Genomic DNA, 22142 nt, shown 5'->3' on the forward strand with positions numbered 1-22142 from the left:
CTTGGGCAAGCTAATTAACCTCTCTCTGTTTCATTTTCTCTGCGCACTTGGGGACTGAGGTAGTTCCTATGTGCTAGGAGTGTAATGAGGATTAAGCAAGCCAATGTATGAAAAGAACTGAGAAAGATCCCAGCACTTAGCAATTCCCCAATACATGTCACCTCTCACTATTAAAGAGCAGCCAGAACTGGCCCTTAGTAGGTCTTTCTTGATGTATCTGTAAGGAAATGTCCTTGCTGTCCATCAGGGATGAATTTACTGAGGGTGTGGGGCGTAGATGCTAAGACCAAGGGTGCTAGGGCACTCGTCGCCTTTTGCCCATAGCTAATGATAGAAACCCCTCCTAGCTGAACTGCTCCAGAGGTCAGGCTCCAGATACCCGGATACCAGTTGGTCTCCAAAACTCTCTAAAAGGAGTTCCATCTCCAAAAGGGGTTTGGAAGAGATGGTGGGTGGGGTTGGGGGAAAGTGGTGGAGTTATTACAGGCTCTGGGGGTTCTGTCTGGTGCTTGGTTAAAGACTGGCTTCTGGGGGGGTTGTTGAGGGGCCTGTGGTTGCTGGTCTCTCTGGCTTAAAATACTTGGACCCTCTCTAGGGATAGAAGCAGAGAAAGAAGCCCCTGGAATTCGGGCCAGGGATCCAGATGCAGGCACATTGGCTTATAGGGGGCAGGGGAGCGCACGGACTCTGCTGTTAAGGACTTGGATGCCTCTCCCAGCTCTGTTCTTCTCGCTAAGAGCCTGCATTCCCGTATCACTGTATTCTCATCTGTGCGGTGAGACTCATTCCTACCTTATCGCGTTGTCTGAAAGATACGATGTTTGTCAGGCACTTACTACTCTCCTCAGGGGATTAAGAGGACAAATGGTGTAAATTTGTATCCCGCGTGCAAACATCTAACACAGTGAATACACAGAACACGTATAGCAGTGCTCAACTCAGAGTCTCAGCTGAGACTGGAGCCGGTGAGGGCAGATGGTCTGTCCAGGACAAAATGAGTTAGGAAACCCTGTTGACCTAGGGACCCTCTTCTCTTCTCAGCTGGCTGGAAGTGATCATTGTCCCACATTTTTGTGATGGTTTCAACTTCCCCAAGAACGTTCAGATGCATGAAATCTGCTCAGCTACCCCAGCGGAAGAGGAAGCTGTCTGTTCGTGACAGGAATAGTGATTCTAATGTCTTTTCTTTGTGTGTGTGTGTGTGTGTGTGTGTGTGTGTGTGTGTGTGTGCATGTGTTGGCAATGGTACTTCGGGTCACACCTGGTAGTACTCAGGGCCCCTCTTTTAGGGGGCCCCTAGAAATCTACTCCTGAATACCCCTGTGTTCAGCCAGGGGTGACTCCTGGCAATGCCTGAGGAATCATGTGGGGGTGCAGAAGTTTGAAGTGGAGTCAGTCAGTTGCATGCAAAGTAAATGCCTTAATCACTGTACTATCTCCCTGACCCAGAATTCCGATTTATTAACAAGGAAAACTAGATCCAGACGGTAGAAGGGAAGCAGCCATGGCACTCACTGTACTGTCTCCTGCTTTTTTTTTTTTTTTTTTTAGATCACACCCGGCGAAGCTCAGGGGTTACTCCTGGCTCAGGAATTATTCCTGGCGGTGCTCAGGGGACCATATGGGATGCTGGGAATCGAACCCGGATTGGCCTCGTGCAAGGCAAATGCCCTACCCGCTGTGCTATCGCTCCAGCCCCTGTCTCCTGCTTTCCAACCACAGCGGATGCTCCCTCTCCTGGATTTGCTCCTTGGCTAGAGGAGGCAGGCTTTCATCTCTGGGTCTTAGCCCCCTTCCCAGGGCCATGCTAGGTACAGGGACAGGGGTGGTACCCCAGGGCAAGGCCACTAGCAGGTTATATGTCCATCACTCCTGGGTAGGACAGTACTAAGCTGAAGACCTTGGCTGAAAGTCTCTCAGAAGAACTTTGATCCCTGATGAAGACCATTGAAGGGTGTCATTCCCCTCCTCCACAAGACACCCCATAGTTATAGCCAGGACTGAGCTAGCCTCAGCTCTCAGATCCAGGGCAGCAGGCTCAGTTCACTGCCGCTCATTCTCTCAGGGTTCTCTCTCGAGCCCTGGTGTGGGGCCCAGTGTGTATGGGCGGGGGGCGGGGGCCAGAGATGCAGGCGGTGAGTCAGTCACTGAAGTATTTCTCCAGCAGCTGCTTCTCAGGCGATAAGCCTTTGCCAGCCCTTTCCAGGATCCTGGGAGAGGAGGGACCCTTCCTCCAGGCTGGCCAGGGGTCCCTGAGCGCCTCCAGTCTACATAGCAGAGCCAAGTCTTATTCAGACCCTTCTTTTAGGGGGCCCCTAGGAATCTGCCGGAGGAACTCAGCCCCCGCCCCACCTGCTGGAAACTGCAAGGAAGGCCCAGCAGCAAGGAGCTTCCAGAGGAAGGGGCCCAAGTCTTCCAGGGAGAGAGAGCAGCCAAGGGGCAGGCAGCGGGGGTGGTGGGGACGCACAGACCCTGACCTCCTCCATGTGGGTTTCTTCCTGGCCTGGGCGGACCCCTTATGGCAGGCAGGCATTTCCCATCACTCCCAAGCCCCTTCCTGACTCCTGGGCATGCCAGATGGAACTCCTTCTAGAGAGTTTTGGAGACCAACTGATATTTGAAGCCTGACCTCTGGAGCAGATTGGCTAGGGTGGGTTTCTATCATTCACTATGGGCAAAAGGCGACGAGCAAACCCTTGGTCCTAGCGCCCGTGCCCCATGCTCCCTGCTGATGAGGAAACTGAGGTCCAGGGAGGGAAAGCCACCTACCCAGAGTCACTCAGTGAGTTAGTCACGTTGGTGGGGAGGAGTGCGTCCTCTGCAGTGCAGGAATGAGGTATGGGGGGGCATCTTCTTATTCTCTCCCTTATTCTTGTGAACTCATTCTCTTCCCCACTTCCTCCCCACTGAGCCCTGGAAAATCCCACTTTGGAGGTTTAGGGCTCCTCAGCAATGGTAAGGTTCCTGGACTCTCCCTACCCTTAACAAATACAGACAGACACACACACACACACACACACACAGATACAGGCATACAGAGAGATACACACAACAGACACACATAGACAGACACAGAGACACACACATAACAGGTACACATAGATACAGACACACACAACAGATACACATAGACACAGACAGACACAGACAGACACAGACACACACACACACACACACACACACACACACCAGCTTTCCCTCCAGTTTACACACCAAGAGTTCACGTTTCAAGCTAACTGATGGGGCCAGGAAACTATAAATCTATAAACGTCGGTGGTCTGGGTCATCAATCTCAGGGTGATAGAGGATTCTGCGCGGGACGAGCAGTCTGTGGGGGCGCCTGTCCAGGCAATGGAGCTGGGAAGCCAGAGTAGGAAATATTATGATTTGTTTCCCTCCTCGTTAAAGATTTTTTTCCTACAGTCCGGCCAACATAAGCTCCTTCTGGGCTGCCACGCGCAGCCGGCGCCTGGAGGAGAGGTCCGAGCCCTCGGCTGGCTGCCCCGCTCAGCGCTCAGCCCCTCCCGCCGCGCGGTACCTCCTCCTGTCTCGGGGGCGCAGGCGCTGGCCCTTTAAATAGGAAAGGGGGCGGGGCTTCCAAAGTAAACGTCCTCGTGCGCAGGGGCCCGCCCCGCCCCGCGCCGGAACCCTGCCTGCTCATTGGCGGGTTCGGCAAGTCCCCTGGCCAATGGGAAGAGGCTGCGAGAAGACAGCGCCGGGCTGAGTTTGGCGTCGAGGATCGGGTCCGTGGGGCAAGGGATGGGTGTTGAGGGTGGGCGATCGTGGACTAGGTCTGGCCTTGTGTCCCCTTCTGCCTGGGGGGCAGTGACAGAAATGGCCCCACCTGAGTTTCCAGGTGGGCCTGGTACTGTGCATGGGGTTCTAAGGAACCCATCTGCTGCGTTGGGGCCCTGACCCCACACTCTGAACAAGGAAAATAAAGACAGGCTCTCCTCCGAGTTCCCTGACCCCAAAGGGAGACCTGGCCCAACTGTGGCTCCTTCGGGACCTTGTGGCTCTTCCGGCTCCGCTCGGCTGCCCCCCCTTGAAGAATCCTACCACGGGGTGCAGGAAAGGAAATGCCCCTGGAGTGAGGGACTGTAGGTCCTGTTCAGGCTCTCCTGCCCAAACCCCTCCCTGATTCAGTCTCCGTGCAGAGCGAGGAAGAGATCCCAGAGTCCTGCTATTGCTGCGGGCCGGGGGGAGGCGTGGGCGAAGGGGCTCCCCCAGAACACCAACCCTCTTCCCCCCTTCCTGACTTCTGCTCCTCCCAGGGCCCAGGCTGATTCAGCTTGTTTCCAGGGGAAAGGAGGGAGGGGGCCGGAGTGGGTCCAGATTGAGCTGTGGGATAAGGAGTGGGGGAATCCCTAACCCCAGCATTCCTTCCGAGAGAGAGCTTGAGCTCTGGGGGGCAAGTAAGGGGGAGAGCTGAGCGTCCTCTCACATTTCCCCCTTCCCCACTCCCTCCTGCAGGCTGGCTGACAGGCACTATCTCCCCCCCTCAACGTCGATGCACGCACATGCGCGCGCACACACACACACAGACAGACAGACAGACACACACACACACTCTGACCCATGCATTCCAGGACAGTTACTTGCCTCGTGGTCACTAGAAAATTGCCCCCTTGTAGGCTGATGGCCACCAGTCTTGAACCACTGCTGTGCCTAGCGGGGGTGAGGTGGGGGAGGAGATGGCCCTTCCCTGACTTTTAAACATCACCAGGCAGGCATTTGGGGATCCCATCCCCAGCGTCAGACTGTCCGGGGATGAGGAAAAGGCACAGATTCAGACTCAGGACCCCAGTTCAAGGCCCAGCTGTGTTCAGACACAAGGGTGGGGTGACTGGGGAGGGGAGCGGGAGTGACCACAGTCCTTCCAGTCTGCTCCTGTTGGGCCAGGGGTGGTGGCACATGGCGAGGACAATTCTCAGAACTCTGAGCTCTCCCCTCGGCCCTGGCCCCTCTGGGAAGGGAGAGAGCCAGTTCTCTCTGTTCCTGGGACTGGCCCCTCCCTGAGCCTTCCTGGCAGGCCTGGGGGATGCAGGGAGGCACAACGTTCCAGCCTCCAACCTCGCTCTCAACCCCCAGTCTCCGCAGACCCGGGCTGCTGAAGTTTCATATTTTCCCCCTACCGAACTATTCACCACAGCCCAAGTCCAAATAAAGCAGGAATGCTGTGTGTGTGTGTGTGTGTGTGTGTGTGTGTGTGCGTGTGTGCGCGCGCTCGTGTTCGTGCAGACTCCACAGACACAGACTGTGCAGGGGTTCTTCTTTGGCACCCCATAAAGGGGGGTCCACACCCCTGGCTACTCTGTAGGCTGCCTGGCCCAGGTGGCATTGCACAGACTTATTGTAGGGACTCCACCCCCCCCACCCCCACCCCCCATGAGGATGCACTCAGATGTCCTCATGCATATGCAGACTCTGACACGCACACACACACACACAGACACACATGCAGTGCTGAGTGCTGTGCTAAGCCATGTGACTGAGATGGCCGAGTCATGGGGTCCCCCAGTGAAGAGCTGCCCGGGGGGGGGTGCAATGTCTCAGGCTGGCTTGGATTAGGGATAGTGAAGCTTGGAACTGGAGGAGTAACATGGGGAACTGAACTTTCTAGGTTGTGGGTGCTGGAGAAGTGGGGGGGATGGAAGAGCAAGCTGGCCCCCACCTCAGGCCTCTGCAGCACAGGGAGGGGGGGAGGAGGTCTGACCTTTTCTCTTGTCCCCTGGCACTGGTCAGGCTGGTGGTGGTCTGACCTGTAGGTTCCCAGCCAGCGCCTGGCATCTCCTGACCGGGCGGTCCCTGTGCTGTGGCCCAACCCTGGGGTGGGTGCCAGGTACTGTCTGGGCAAGCGGAAGAGATGGCAGGGAGAGCTGCCGTCCAGGGCTGGAATTAACTCTGATTGAGGCCACAGCAGCCCGTGGTGTGGCTGCTGGAAATGTCAGGCCATCGGCAGTGTCTGCAGGGTCCCTGCAAGACAGCTAATAACCCGGGCCACCATGGGCCAGGGCTGGCCGTGGGGACCTCTGGGGAATCAGAGGTCCTCGTCCAACATTTATTGGGCACCGACTGTGTGCCCGGCCTATGGATCCAGAGCTGAGCAAAGCCCAATGCCTGCTGGCAAATGGTTCCTGATGGGCAAGCTGAGCACCCCATGGAAGAAGGGGTTGGGGGTCCCAGCCCTGAGCTCTGGTCTCTCTTAGGGGTCGTGACCACCTCATCTGGGTGATCATCTCATCGCCCCCCGCGCCTGTCCCCCGCAGTTTCCAGGTTCTCTAGGGCAGGCGACCCCTGTGCTCAGCCAGGTGTGCCCACTACTCCAGCACCCAGGAGGTGGGCACCAGCTGTTTGCTGACAGACTGCCTGACTGATGTGTGTGTGTGTGTGCATGTGTGCATGTGTGTGCGAAAGATGAACACAAGCCCCCTTGCCCCCTGCAGCTGAGCCTCCGGGCCGAGTGCCCTGAATTCTGCTCGGATGCCAGTTTGCCCCTGTGCCAGGCAGTTTCCATGAGCCTGGCTGCCTTCCTGCCGCTCCTCCCTGCTGTGGGGCCCCTTCTCTAGCTTCGTCCCCAGGGTCCCTGTGTTAGTAAGTTCCAGCCGTGCCAGGTATACCTGGGCACCACTGACCCCCGCCCAGTGCTGAGCGAGTTTCTTTCTAGGCCAGGCTCGAGAGGACCCCACAGGGCCTGGTGGCCGAGCAGCCAAGTGGCCCTGCAGGTCCCGGGCCAGCTGGACGGCCGCGCTCGCGGGGCGCCTGGAGCCTGCCACCGGGCCCTGGCCAGAGCGCCTGGCTACTTCACTCTCCCCTCTCCTCCCTGTACCCTGCCCAGCTCAGTTGTCCTCAGGTTTTATTTTTGGAAGAAGCTGCCACTGTCTCTCCTGGGTTCCTCCCTTTCCTGTAGGGGGAGGTCAGGGACGTGGAGCTCAGCCAGGGCTTGGGCTGTGACTCCGGCCCTGGGGGCTTCCCTCTCTGGGCTTCCAAAGGGAGGGAACCTACAAAGATTTTTGTTTTGTTTTATTTTTGGGACCATACCTGGTGATGCTTAGAGCTTCTTCCTAGCTTTGCACTCAGGAATCATTCCTGGTGGTGCTCGGGGAACCATGTGGGATGCTGGGGATTGAACCTGGGTTGTCCGCATGCAAGGGCAAGCACCCCACCCGCTATCCTATGGCTCTGGTCCCCAAAGACCCTTAATGCCGCCACCACTCCCCCATCCCGCCACCAATGGCTTCCAAGTCTCTGTCCTGCTCCCACACCCAGTGTGTGACTCACGCCCGGCCCTGCCTTTCTTGGAAGGCCCCGCTGACAGCCAGAAGGAACAGTGACACTTTCAGGGATCTCTGGCATTGTTCACTAGGGTCCATGCTCTAACTCCGTGTCAGGGTTCTTAGCCAGGGGGTCCCTTTCTACCCTGGCTCTGCTGCCTGCTACAGTGTAGCCCTGGGCCAGTGCCTTAACCTCTCTGAGGAATATGGTCTCTGGTCTCTCGCTATCTCTCGTCTCTCGCCTCCAGGGTACCAATAGTGTCTGAAAAGTGCTGTATCCTTTGCAGAGAGAAGTACGGGGCAGGGAAGAGCGTGGCCTGTCCAGAGTCCCACCCATCCAGGTGAGTCTGGGGCCTAGAATCTCCTTCCACCCCCCACCCCCCACCCCATGGCTCTCTGTGGCTCCCATGGGGAAGAGAGGCGGCTGGATCAGCCCTAAAGGGGAATCTTTTTGAGTGTCTCACATGGGCCCATCCTGGGGCTCGAACCTACCTCCTACCACCCAACTGGGCTAGGGGCGGGAGCCTGGGGAGAGGGGGGCTCTAAGCACGCAGCCCCCAGGTGCAGCCATCCGCAGAGCTCGGAGTAGAGGGGGATTGCTGGGTCCTCACATCACAGAGCGAGAATCAAGGAGCAGCGGAGTCACAGCTGGGCGGGCCAGCTGGGGCCCTTCCAGCCAGGCCAGATGTCTCAGGAATGTGCTGAGCTGGGAACTACCTCGCGCCTTCCCTCACCACCCCCCAACCCCTCACCCCCTCATCCCTCCCGCTCACCCCCGCCCCCTTGCATCTTGCCTCTGGAAGGCCACTTGGGTCCCTAATCACCACCCAGCTCCCTCTAGGGCTCTGAAGGGGTCACAGTAGGTAGGGCCCGCCCCCTCAGCCCCACCCGGCAGACCCCCAGGAGCTGACTCTGTGGGGTAGGGGGGTGGGGTGGGGGCTGGGAGCCTGAGCTAACTGGGAGGGGAAATTCTGAGCAGATTAGCGCCTGCCAGATCCCAAATGTGGAACTGATTTGCAGCCCTGGGAGAGAAAGGGGTGAAGGCTCTGGGGCGGCAGAGGGCAGGGCCAGACCCCCACTCTGGGAGGACGATGAGAGGGGCAGGATCGGGAGCCCAAGGAGATGAGGTGTCAGGTGGGGCAGCGCTCAGGTCTTCCGGGGGGCTCCCCCCAAGGGACGGTCAGGCCAGGCCACACTTTGCTGGAGAGCCAAGGGGCCTGGACTGAGGAGGAAGCAGGGAACCCTGTGAGGGTCTTGGGGCCGGGCCAGGAGGCAGGACATGGTCTGGGCTGGAGCTCAAAGGAGGACAGCTTGTCCCTCAGGGAGGGCGGGGTCCCCGGACAGCCAGGGTCAGCCTGGCCCTGCATGAGTGCCTGGGATGAAAGCGTCTGGGGTGGGGGGGGGCTGGCACGCGGGCTGTGGGTGTGGGGCGAGAGTCACATGAGGTCACATCAGGACAAGGGGCAGAAGGGGGAAGAAGTCAGGACGGAAGGGACCCCCGCAGTGGACTCTGGCTCTCAGAGGAACTGGGGGCTCCGTTCCACCTGCTGAGACAATTCCTGGCCTTAAGCATGGCATTTGAGCTCTGTCATAAACTGAGACAGGGACCTTTACCTTTCTCTTTCCTCTAACCTGAGAACCAGTCATGAGCGCCACGGTCGCAGGGCCCTTGCACGGACTGTTCTCTGTACCTGGAAGGCCTTTGCCCTGTAGCCCTACGCAGCAAGCCCTATCATCTCTGAAGGCCCCAGTGCCACTTCCTCTAGGAAGACTTCCTTGATCACCCAGCTGGAACAGTTCTCTCCCTTTCTGTAGTACTTACGGGCACATAGGTTACAGGTTAATCTCATGCCTGGAACTCTATGCACAGTGCGGGCAATCTCTCCTACACTTACACTTCCTTGAGGGAAGAAGAGATCTTCCTTGACCCACCCTGTGGGGCCCACCATATAGTATGCTTAACAGGAAGGAACAGGTTGTAAGAGCTAATTTTTTTTTTTGAGGGGTGGGAGTCCACACTCCTGGCAATGCTCAGGGGTTTCTTCTCACTCTGCACTCAGAAATTAGTCCTGGTGGTGCTCGGGGACCATAAGGGATGTGGGGCTTGAACCCAGGTTGGCTGCGTGCAAGGCAAAAGCCCTACCCACTGTATTATCTCTCTGGCCCCAATGAAGCCCAGTTTCAACTTAAGCACACCACCTAGGTTCATTTCTTTAGCAAGGGGGCAGTGCTGGGGTTGGCATTTGAACCCAAGTTCTGAACGTTGGGCTTGTGGTCTTATGAGGTAGTATTTTAGTTTAGTTTTTTTTCTTTAAGTTCTACCTGATTATACTCCTCCTGGCTCTGTGCTCAGGGTCACTTTTGCTGGTGCTCAGGGGACCATGTAGTATCCCCCAAAAGATTAAAACTCAGCCCCCTGCATGGAAAGCATATACCCAATTCCTTTTTTTTTTTTTTTTTTTGCTTTTTGGATCACACCCGGCTATGCGCAGGGGTTACTACTGGCTCTGCACTCAGGAATTACTCCTGGCGGTGCTCAGGGGACCATATGGGATGCTGGGAATCGAACCCGGTTTGGCTGCGTGCAAGGCAAACGCCCTACCTGCTGTGCTATCGCTTCAGCCCCCTTACACCCAATTCCTTGAGCTTTCTCTCTGTGCCCAAGTATTGCTGTTATGGTTTGTTTGGGGGCCACACCTGGCAATACTCAGGGGTCTCTCCTGGCTCTGCTTGGAGGCCCACGATGTGGCACTGGGGTGTGAGCCAAGGTGGGCTGCATGCAGGGCCAGCGCCCTCACCCCTGTACTCTCTCTCCGGACTGATGATGATGATGATGATGACGACAATGACTTTGGCCATACCTGGCAGTGCTCAGGGATTACTCCTGGCTCTGCACTCAGGAATTACCCTTGGTGGTGCTGGGGGGACCATATGGGGTGTCAGGGATTCAATCTGGGGTCAGCTGTGTGCCAGGCCAGCCCCTGACCCACTGTATTATCGCTCCGGCTGCAGAGTTTTCTTGTTTTTGTTTTTGTTTTGGGGCCACACCTGGTGATGCTCAGGAGTTACTCTTCCTGGCTCTGTGCCCAGTAATTGCTTCTGGCGGTGCTTGGGGGACCATACGGTATCCCGAGGATCAAACCCGGATTGGCCTTGTGCAAGGCAAATGCCCTGTCCACTGTCCTATCACTCCTGCCCATCCAGCCTAATAATTACTAATAGAGACTTCACCCAGGTGATGCTGGGGGCTATTTGATGCTAGCACAATGGAATTCAGACCTTGCACACACTAGAAATTTATTCGGCTCTGCTCCCAGCACTGGTGCTTTTGAAGCTCACGTGTCCCAACCAAGGAGTTGAGGAAACAACCCGCCACTCAGTACAGGGCCAGATGAAAACTTGGCCCACCCCTCTCTCCGTGTGCGCTGGGTGGATAGAGGCCCCCAATTTTGTCTTATCCCTGGGCCTCCCCCTCCTGATACCCAAAGGACAGAGCCTGAGAAGGCACGTGGGTTCTATAACTTCACCCCAAAGAAACTTCCTACTCCAGAGAGGTCTAGCAGAGAGGGAATCATGACAGAAATTAGACAGGGAAATCATGTCCCTCTGGTCCAGCTCAGTAGCGGAATGCTCCGTGGGACTCAGCTCTGACAGCCGCCCACGCTGGGCCCTACCTTCCAGGTGGCAGTGTGCAAAAATGCTGTTGTGCAGGGCACTGTGCTGGGCCCTCCACCAGATCACCTAACTGCATCTTCAGAAGAGCCCCAAGTTCTGAGGCTTAGAGAGAGAGCACAGGAAGGAGGGCACCTCATGTGTTCCCCTGAGCACTATGAGGGGTGATCCCTGAGCACAGAGTCAGGAGTAAGTCCTGAGCCTCACCAGGGTGGCCCTAAAACCAAAAGAACCCAAGTTCGGGATCACAGTGCTAGTACAGTGGCTAAGGTGCTTGCCTTGGATGCGGCTGACCCAGGTTCGGTCCCCAGCATCCCATATGGTCTACCGAGCCCACCAGGAATGACCCCTGAGCACAGAGCCAGGAGCAAGTCTTGAGAACTGCCACATTTGGTCTCCAAGTCAAAAGAACCCTAAGTTCTGCTGTTATCCCCCCTTTGTGGATGAGGAAAGTGACCTCCGAGGGGTGCAGGTTCCTGTCCACGCTCACAGGGGAATGAGGGGTTGAGCCAGGGCTTGCTCCAGGGCTGGCTGAGTCTTGCTCCCCAGTGTTTCTCAAGAGGTGTGTGTGTGTGAGATTGGGCATGGGGGCTCAGGACTATGGATTTCAGGCTTTTCTGCTGGGAATCGGCTTGGGGTGCAATAGATTTGGGGATCCCCTCATTATCTCTTCCTTTATGCCTGAGCTTTAAATGTCCTGGGCTATTCAGAGCTCTGTCTAATTCTTCAGCCAGAGAGAAAGAGCGTGCCCAGGTATCCCTTTATTATTCTTTATAACCCATTTATACTCTTTTATGTGCACACTATATTTTGTAATAGAAAAGGCCATCGTGGCAAAGTGAAAGGAGGACGCGGGATTTCAGTTGAGGCTCACTACTTGTTTGAATAAATAAAATCCACTTGAAAAAAAGAGGAAGAAAAGGACCGTTCCAGCGAGAGCGCCCTTTCTCCCACTCCCATCCACCCACTGACTCATTCATCAGCCCTTCTCCCCAGGCCCCCGCCAACCTCCGACCTGTCTCTCCCTCCCTCCTCCTCTCCTCCAGTCCACAAAAACAGAATCGTGGATCACCGGGGCTTGAGCATCAGTGATGGAAAGAGACCAAAGCAATGGCCCTTGCTCTCGGGGACCTCTCAGTCAAGGTCAGTTCTGGGGAGACCAAGCCCATTGCAGAAGAGACTTGCTCTAGGTCGCTCATCGGGTTAGGGAGATGAGCCAGTTAAGGAGCGATAGCACAGCGGTAGGGCGTTTGCCTGGCACGCAGACAATATGGCTGGCCCGAGTTCGATTCCTCCGCTCCTCTCGGAGAGCCCGGCAAGCTACCGAGAATATCTCGCCCGCACGGCAGAGCCTGGCAAGCTCCCCATGATGTATTTGATATGCCAGACACAGTAACAACAAAGTCTCCAATGGAGACGTTACTAGGCCCGCTCAAGCAAATCGATGAACAACGGGAGGACTGTGACTGTGACATAAGGCAGAAGGGAGCAGGGGCCAAAGCTCGGGCCTGCCTGCCTGTCTCAAAATAGGTTCCCTCGTGGCTGCTTAATTTGAGTTAATTTTGGATTTGTGGGCCACCCTGTTGATGCTCAGAGGCTACTTCTGGCTCTGTGTCCAGGGGACCATGCAGTGCCAGGGATTAAACCTGGGCCTCCTGCATGCACGCAAAGGAAGCATGAGCCCATTGAGTTGTCCTTCCGGCATGAGATTTTGTTTCTTTTTTTGGGGGGGAGGTTCACATCTGGTGGGATACTTCTAATTCAGTACTTAAGAGGTCACTCTAGCCATGTTGGGGGAAACCACGCAGGTGGTGTCCGAGATCGAACCAGGGCCTCCCGCATGCAGAGCCCACGTCCAGCCCATTGAGCTGCCTTCCAGGCCCTCAGTGCCTGCTTTAAGCTTACTTTCTGGCTGTCCTCTCTAGGGGGGCCCCTGGAGCCTGTCTTGCCCCCACTTTGCTGCTTTCATTTTTGTTATTCACGGGAAGGGGAAGTGGGGTGTGTGTGTGGGGGGGGGGTGGGCAGCTGCTGCTGTCCAGCTGTTAAGAGGGACCACACAGATGTGTCAGCCTCTCAGTGATGGGGGAAGACGGCCAAGAAGAGTCAAGGGTCCAGGCACTGGGGACTCTGTCCTCGCAGTGGGGAGGGGGCCTGTGGAAGCCAGAGGGCATAGTGACTCCTTGCTGGCACTGGCGTGTCTGGGCCACGGGGACCAGGAGCTCTGTATGCCCAGGAAATCCGAATCTCAGACATTCTTTCTCTGCTGCCTGGAATTCTCTGCCGTGATCTTGGCCTTCCCTGGCTTCTACCTACCAAGCTCTCAGCCCTGCCTCCCCTGACTGGTTATGGTCCAAGGAAGGGCCTGTTCCTTCCTCTAGCTTCGCCTGGCCTGCTCGTGGGGGTTACAGAGTGTTCCAAGCAGCTCATGGTCTGAACTCCACCCTAAATCTTCTTCCTCCCTCCTGTGTCCCCTTCACCCCCACCTCCTCAGTGTCTGATTCTTCCAGAACAGCGTGTTCTTCAGCATCTGGAGCTGGTTTCTAGAGGGATGTTTAGGGGCCAGCCAGGTCCCAGAGAGGGGTGCTCTGGGAGCGTCTCCCCACCCAGGCTGACTTGCAGGAGGCACCCAGTCCCCAAAGGCGAAGGCCAGAGGGGGGCTGTTCCCCAACCCTGGTCCCTGCTTCTCCTGGTACAAGTAGCCAGGCCAGTCCAGGCCCCATGAGCAGACCTTCCGGGGGAGTCCTGGAGATGGCAAAGATCCAAGTTCCTAGGCCAACTGGGGAGCAACCTCCTGGAGAAAGTGAGAACAGGGCAGGAAGTGGGAAGTGGGGGGCCTTCTCCTGCCTAGAGGGGCCAAACAGCCTGAGGGTTCTGGACAGTCATTGTGCCCTCAGAGAACCGGGTGTGGGGTGGCCCTCAAAAGCCACGACCCAACCTCACCCCAGAGGGTCAAGTTGAAATCCGAAGAGGAACAAGAGAGAAAATGGCTCTTTCCCCCTCCTCAGCTCACTCCTGGGGACCCTTCCTGAGAACAGAGTGGAACCTTGAGCTCCAAGTCTCTGTTCTCTCATCTGTACCCCCCCACGGAAGGGAAATGCCTGCTGGTAACAGGGGTGAGGGCACGGTGGGTGGGGGAGGGGAACCTCCCCTGAATATGATTGCCACTCAATGTCTCTTTTGCAAACCACAGCACCCAAAAGGAGAGAGAGAGAACAAAAGGGAATGCCCTGCCACAGAGGCAGGGTGGGATGGGGGGATAGGGGGTGGGAGGGATACTGGGATCTGTGGTGGTGGAAAATGGGCACCGGTGGAGGGATGGGTACTTGATCATTGTATAACTGAAACCCAAGCACGAAAATTTGTAAGTCTACAACTGTACCTCGTGGTGTTTCACTAATCAAATAATAATAATAATAATAATAATAATAATAATAATAATAATAAACAACCTCCTCCAGCTCCCAGCATGCTCTGTTCCAGCATGGCCGGGTCCTGTTGTGCTGCTCACTCCTCTCACACAGCCCAGGCGGCTGGAAGACGGGTGTGTCTTCTTCATCCCGGGATCTCTGGCACCAGTCTAGATGCTCCTGTTCCCCCCACCCCCACCCTTTAGTTCCAGGAATCGAACCCAGGGTCCACAGCATCCAGACACTCCCTCTAACTGATAAGTGCCACTCCCAGTCCCCAACTCTGCCTAGTTGTTCACTGTAACTATCCTCCCGTTGTTCATCAATTTGCTTGAGCGGGCACCAGTAGTGTCTCCATCGTGAGACTTCTTGTTCCTGTTTTTGGCATATCGAATACACCACAGGGAGCTTGCCAGGCTCTGCTGTGCGGGTGGGATATACTCAGTAGCTTGCCGGGCTCTCCGAGAGGCATGGACGAATCGAACCCTGGTGGGCTGCGTGCAAGGCAAATGCCCTACCCACTGTGCTATCGCTCCAGCCCACACTGGAGGTACAGATAATTTTTTTTTGTGAGGTTCAGTATAATCAGAGATCATCTCAGAGCTGACCAGCCCCTAAGAACTCTTAAGTCCCTTTTGGAATTATCAGTAAAATTCTTGAACATTCAGACCTCTTTTGGGGAGGGCAGAGGATTGCTGTCCAGAAGGTCTGGAGAGTCCTTCCAGGGATTCTTGGTCAACCAGGCAGCAGATCAATGCAGGGCTCTAAGGATGTGGAGGTCACTTTGGCAGTCACCGGGGGATTCCGGGACCATCCCAGCAATGCTTGAGAAACTTTGCAAGGTTGGCCCTATGCAATTATGCACTTCCATCCCTGTCCTCACTCTTTGGCTTCTCTTTCCCTTTTTCTCTTTCCCCCAGGGTGCCAGGGATTAAAAACCTGCAAGGTAGGCTCTTTCCCACTGAGCTGATTTGAGCCTTTGGAAATCCGTTCTCCCTTCCCTGACAGAGACAGCCCAGGTCCTAAGTCACTTTCTTGACAAATACAGTAAATCCTGACTGGGATTGACAAATACTTTCTTGACAAATACAGTAAATCCTGACTGGGTCACTACCTGTCTGACCGGAACCTGGCTTCAGTTCTGTGTCTGGGACCCATTTCCCCTCCAGGGGGCCATGCTGGTCCCTAGGGGGTTGGTCAAATAAGGACTGCTTCGTGCTCCTCTGGAACTTTCTCAGTTTGGCCTTCTGCATGCAGTAAGATTTCACAATCTTTGCTTTTGTGGTTCTGGGGCTAGTCCAGACCTACTGAAAAAAATCTTATTTTTTTTCATTGATCCTGCGATAAAAGATGTCACCTTTTATGTGGTGGAAAGTTAGGCTCTGTGGCTTGCACGTTGAGGGGGCAGGGATGGGGGGGGGTGGTTTGTTATCTTGAGCCTGAGTTTGTGCCACGGCACCTGGCACCGTGCTAGAACTGACCAACCAAACTTGACAGACTGGCTGAACTTTCTCCCAGAGGAAATATCCTGGAGCCAACTGAAGAACTACAAACTGGGATGAGGCCTATGAAGAAGTCAGAAAACAGAAAGAAAAAAATAATGGAGGAAGAGGGGTGGAGGGGAGGATGTCTTACTTTGGGGGTTGGGTGGGCAAACAGGTTACTCTAGACACATGACATGTGAACCGAAAAGGAAGAGATGGCAAGAAAGGAAGGGAAAGGAAAACATTCCTGAGGGTAAGAATAGTCTGTGCAAAGGGCCTGAGGCAGGACTGGAAAGACTTCCCTTGTAGCTGGGTGAATGTAGATTCAGGATTTGCAGATAATCTAAAGAAGAAAAAACCAGGAAAGATGGATGCCTGAGCATCAGTGCTGAAGGCTGTCCTAAGCCCCAAGTTCTAATCTGTCAGGGCAATGCCAGCTATCCTGGACCTATCTGTAATGCAGAATGGGAGGGACTTAAAGTCCTGGAAACCCTGAGCAGCTCTTCCAGAATCTGGGACAGTGTAGGCAGCATGACCCCCGAGGGCCAGGAGTAGACAAGCTGAAGAACTTTTTTGATCTCCTCCTCCTCCTCCTCCTCCTCCTCCTCCTCCTCCTCCTCCTCCTCCTCCTCCTCCTCCTCCTCCTCCTCCAGGAGTAGACAAGCTGAAGAACTTTTTTGATCTCCTCCTCCTCCTCCTCCTCCTCCTCCTCCTCCTCCTCCTTCTCTTCCTCCTCCTCCTCCTCCTCCTCCTCCTCCTCCTCCTCCTCCTCAAAGGTGGTGAGGTGGTGTCTGACCTGGCTCTTCGATTCATTCTGCAATGGTGGGTGGAGGTGTACTTTGTGCCAAGCTTGGGATATAGCACTGAGGAGACAGCCTTGAGCAAGACAGATAAAGCCCTGCCCTCAAGGAACTTGTGTTCCTGACATCCAGCCGGAACTGAAGCAGAACCAAACTAAACGCCTGTCCTGAACCAATGGCAGGTTTTGGAGAAGGAGCAGGGGCTTAGGAGGGCTCCCTCTGGGAGCAGGAGTCCAGAGCCCTGGGCATCCCAATCCATTCTCCTCCCTTCTCTCTTTCCTAGCAGATTTCACTCAGGCCAGAAGGCCCGGGCCCTGGGGTCCTATTTCCTATTGGTGAGAATTTAAAGAGAAACACGCGTACTGACACCTCCCCTGGTTCAGCGCTAGAGGCCCACACACAGACATCAGAACATCCCAAAGCACATACTTTTCTAATCTTCCCCAAATCCCCCAGAGGCTGGGGATGCCGGTGGGGGGGGCACGATTGGAGAGGGCGATCATCTGTTCCCCCAATTAGCTCAGGAGAAGCCAGGCTGGGGACCTGGGGAGCAGCACTCAGCCCCACGCCCGCCCTCCCCTGGCAGCTCCCGGGCCTGTCCCTCACACACCTGGTGTCCCCAGCTGCTGGCTGAGGTGAATGAGTGTGCTGGGCAAACATCCTTGCAGCTTCCTGCTGCTCCCCTCTGAGACAACAGAGGCTCCACTCACCCCCCCTCAGCCCGCGCCCCACGCCCCGCACAGCTGGGGCTTCTCCGGGATCCAGAGCTATTTCCCTCTCAGGAGACCACAGTTACACCCTCCCTGGAGCCAAAAGAGGCCCCCCACCCCCTCCAGGGCACACCCGCCTCTTGTGTCTTCCTGGAGACAGGACTTGATTTCCCTCAGGGCTTTGATGGCAGCTCCCAGAGCGCCAGACCTCGCCAGATCTCGTATCTGTCCAGGGGCAAAGGGTCACTGAGGTTTCAGGGAAGGGGGTGCAGGAACTGTGGGAGAGGAGAATAGAAGGGGCAAGGCCCGACCTCTGAGGGGTGTCTCAGAGAGTCACACGGGCAGATACCCTCACAGAAGAGACACCTCAGCAACACCTCACTTCACTCAGGACACGCTGGCTCATGTCTCTGTTCCGCGGAATTCGGGCTTCTCACACGGTAGTATTCTGTGTGAGCAGCCTCTGAGTTCCGGAATTTTGCACAGAAAGACCGAGCATGCATTTTTTTTTCTTTTCTTTTTTTCCATTTCTTATGACCTTTATCCAGATGAGAGAAAGAGCATATTCCCCTCTTCCTTCTTCCACACGAAGCAGCATCCCTTTGCACCTTAATTCTGGAACTTTCTAATCCTCATGCGGGATAAAGGGAGACGGGGTGGGAGGGGGTGCATCTGGGATCCTTAGATATCGGAAGAGAGGCCCAGAGGCCAGAGTGACAGTACAGAAGGTAGGACACTTGTGTGTGGCCGACTAGGGTTCGATCCCTGGTTCCCCATATGGTCCATGGAGCACTGCCAGGAGTGATTCCTGAATGCAGAGCCAGGAGTAACCCCTGAGTATCACCAAGCGTGATCCCCAAAAACAACAAAAAAATTAATCAATTAATTAAGAAATGGAAAAAAAAAAGAAAGAGTTTGTGGGAAGAAAACTGACCAGCTCTGGGCCCTGCAGCCCCTCACAGCTCTGGAATGTTCCGTACTACTGTCAACTCGACACTCATTTCCTCATGGAGTCCCACACGCTTTCTGGGGCAGGGTCCCTAACTCTTTTCAAGCGAAGGAACCAAGGCGCAGAGCAGGTCGAATCACTTGTCTCCGCTGGCCAGAGTCAGTGACTGGACCTTAGCTAGAACATTTCCCGGACCAGGAATCCTCTCTCTTCCCCACTCTGAAACTCTGTCCTTTCTCCCCTGCTTGACCTGGCCCAGCCCCAAGGTCAGGCACCTCCCAGCAGGGTTGCACTCCTGTGCGGACACCAGTGTCTGCTCCGGCCTCCTTTTCTGCCTTGGACCCAGGCCCAGAGCAGCAGCTGGGGGCGCCAGTCTGGACACGGAGCAGGAAGAGGCTACAGGCAGCTGAGTTCATTCAGAAGAAAGCCCGGCTGACAGTAAAGAGCTGAGGGCAGCTCACAGGAGGTTCGATCGAAGCCCCGTGCTGCGGGAGTTCAAACCCCAACAAATCCTCCTTTCTTCCCATCTCCCCAAGGTCTCCGGCAACCCCAGGAAGAGCCCAGATTGGCGCCATTTTCATCCTAGGATCCATGCCAGGCTATCCTTAGAAAGACTCCAGCCACCCTCACCCCATTTCACAGACCAGGAAACTGAGGCCCAGGCAGGAGAGCTGATGACATGGTATACCAGAACCCAGAGTTCTCCTGCAGCTAGTGTGAGCCCTGTCCCATTTTCTTGTCAGCCCATGTGGGCTTCCCTGTGGCTGGGACCCTTTCTCAGAGAGCGGGTGACCCAGAAGGGTTGCCAAGGAGGTGGTGTCACCCCTTCCCCACCCCCCCCTCTTGGGGTCTGCAGGACTCAGATGACAGTTTCTGGCCATCTCCTCACAAGAGAGCCAATCCCTGGTGTCTGTACGAACTTGGTTCTCGGCAGGCCAAGTTTATCTGAGTCCCAAGGGGTAACGGAAGGCCAGCGAGCAGAGGTGGGAGGTGATGATCATAGTGATGGTGAGTGTCTGTGTATGTGTGTGCGGGGGTGATTCAGAGCACGGGGGTGCACGGGACTGGGCTGCGGTCCCATCAGATCCCCCAAGTTGCCCACATTTCAACCCAGCAGTCCCTTTTCAGTCCCTTCTGAACCCAGATGTTTTTTTCTTATTACTTGAATCCATGGGCTAGAGCGATAGCACAGCGGGTCGGGCACTTGCCTTGCTCACAACCGACCCAGGTCGACCCCGGTTGGATTTGGATTCCTTTGCCTCTCTCGGCGAGCCTGGCAAGCTACCGAGAGTAGTGCCCCCAAGCGGCAAAGCCTGGCAAGCTAACCATAAGGTATTCGATATGCCAAACACAGTTACAAGTCTCACAATGGAGACGTTACTGATGCCCGCTGGAGGAAATCAATGAACAATGGGAGGACAGTGCTGCTATACAGTGCTATACTTGAATCCATGCCCTCTCCCCAGGCAGAGCCTGGGGGTGGGTGGGTGGGGGAGAGAGAGAGAGAGAGAGAGAGAGAGAGAGAGAGAGAGAGAGAGAGAGAGAGAGAGAAACAGAGACAGAGACAGAGACAGAGACAGAGAGAGGGAGTGAGACGGAGATAGAAAGGGAGACAGAGGGAAGGAGAGAGGGAGAGAGAGGGGAGAGAGAGGGAGAGAGAGAGGGAGGGGGAAAGAGAGAAGAGGGAGAGAGAGGGGCAGGCCACGTTTCCTTAGGGAGGGAGGGGAAGAGAAAGGAGAGAAGGACCAGCCCACCGTCTAGGTCCTTGGGAGAAAGGCAGGGTGAGTCCCCGCCGGGAAGGACAGAGACATAGACCTGGACACGCAGATGCGGGGAGACCTCGCCGGGGTCCCCTCACCAGCTGGACCAATCCCTCGGTTCCCTTCCCGGCGGGGTGGGAGGGATCCCCGGGGCAGTGCCGGGCAATAGCGCTGCACGTCTGGGGCTGGCTCTCGCTCGCGGGTTCCAGAGCGGGGTGGGCTGCGCGTCCCCCAGCCGAGTAGCAGCCGCCCATCCTAAAGGGGGCGCTCGCCCGAGAAAGGGCGCTGCCACCCAATCTGGTCCCAGAACCCCGGGGTAGGTGGCCGGCCACTAGACGACGTGGGCGAGGGCGGGGGTGCGGGTGGGGGTCCGGAGTGGCGCTTCTCCATCTGAGGGTCGGGTGGCGCCCCTCGACGTGCCCTCCGCCCCGAAGGCGGCGTCCGCGGGCGCCAAGACAGAGCCCCCCGCAGTGTCGTCCCCGGCTGGGGGAGAAGGGGGTCTCGGAAGGTGTCCCCGGATCCGGGTGTCCAATCCCAGAGCCCTGAGCACGTGTCCCTCCAGGGTCCGCCCGACCCCGAAGCCCCTTCCCGGGCTTCTCCCTAATGCTGTGCAGTTCGGTGCGACCCCGCGGTGGCGGGGGCCCCCGGGCGCGCCGAGCAGTGGCAGCGGGGGGTCGCAGGCCTCTGATCTTACCGCACTGTTGAGGAAATCCGACTCGTTCAGATCCCCCAAGTCCAGGAAGCTGGATCCGGGGAACAGCCTGTCGGCTGGGAAGGGCTCCAGGACGGCGTCCATCGCGGCGGGCTGCGGAGACCCCCCCTTTGGCGGGGCTTCCCTCACTCCCGGGGCGGCGGCGCGCCCGGCCCGGAGCTCCTGCCTGGACGCAGGCAAACGGGCGCGGGGGGCTGGTCCGGGGCGCGGGGGGCCTCAGGGCAGCGGCGCGGAGCGGGCTGGGCGCAGGGGCCCCGGGCACACGGCGGGCATGGAGCCCACACCTCCTCCTGCTCCTCCGGGGACGCAGCTGGCTTCCATGGGGAGCCGCGAGCCGGGCTGGCAGGGCCTGGGGACCCCACCCCCGGGCAGGGTGGGAGCCGGGGCTGGGGGAGCTGGGCGCTCCCCCGAGACTGGGTGGCTGCGGGGCGCTCGGCTCTCCGCGCAGCTTCTGTCTCTTTCCGCGGTGAGACCGGGAGCCCCGGACTGGGGAGCCCAGCTGGCCGGGCCGCCACGCCCCCACATCAATATTCACGATAATTTCATATTCATGAGGGGTGGGCGTGGCCGCCGGGACTCGCCCCTCCCCTTTTAAAGGAACCGCGGCAAGTCCGTCTCTTTTTTTCATTTACGATTTTTTTAAAATATTTTTTTTATTAGTGAAACACCATGAGGTACAGTTGTAGATTTACAATTTTTTGTGCTTGGGTTTCAGTTATACAATGATCGAGTACCCGTCCCTCCACCAGTGTCCATTCTCCACCACCAATGATCCCAGTATTCCTCCCACCATCCCCCCATTCCCCCCATCCCACCCCGCCTCTGTGGCAGGGCATTCCCTTTTGTTCTCTCTCTCCTTTTGGGTGTTGTGGTTTGCAATAGAGGTATTGAGTGGTAATCATAGTTTACTTTCAGCATGCATCTCCCATCCTGGGTGGACCCTCCCAACACCCTTTACTTGGTGTTCCCTTCTCTAACTGACCTGCCTTTCCCCCCGGCATGTGCTGCTGGCCTCCAAGCCATGGAACAAACCTCCTGGTACTTATCTCGACTATTCTTGGGTGTTAGTCTCCTATGTCGTTACTCTATATTCCACAGATGAATGCAATCTTTCTATTGCATTTATTTCTATGTCTGTCCCTCTCTTTCTGACTCATTTCAGTTAGCATGATACTTTCCATGTAGAACCACTTGTATGTAAATTTCATGACTTCATCTTTTCTAACAGCTGCATAGTATTCCATTGTGTAGATGTAACAAAGTTTCTTTAACCAATCATCTGTTCTTGGGTTTTTTCATTCATCATTCTTGCCAATAAGTGTTCTCTGAATGCTCACTGTTAAGGAAGGTCTCCATCTAAAATCGTTCTGGAGC

General features: G+C 56.2%; 1 protein-coding gene across 1 annotated transcript in view; it reads right to left on the minus strand.

The window, feature by feature from the left end:
* The window catches only part of CREB3L1 (cAMP responsive element binding protein 3 like 1), a 42387-nt gene extending 21118 nt beyond the window's left edge, over positions 1-21269 (minus strand). The window contains exon 1 of the mRNA XM_056130826.1: positions 20751-21269. Coding sequence (XP_055986801.1) covers positions 20751-20852 — 102 coding nt within the window. The 5' untranslated portion in view covers positions 20853-21269. The remainder of the gene's footprint in view (positions 1-20750) is intronic.
* Between the last annotated feature and the right edge of the window lie 873 nt (positions 21270-22142).

Source organism: Sorex fumeus, unplaced genomic scaffold (assembly GCF_029834395.1).
Source record: "Sorex fumeus unplaced genomic scaffold, SorFum_2.1 ptg000007l, whole genome shotgun sequence".
Taxonomy (NCBI): domain Eukaryota; kingdom Metazoa; phylum Chordata; class Mammalia; order Eulipotyphla; family Soricidae; genus Sorex; species Sorex fumeus.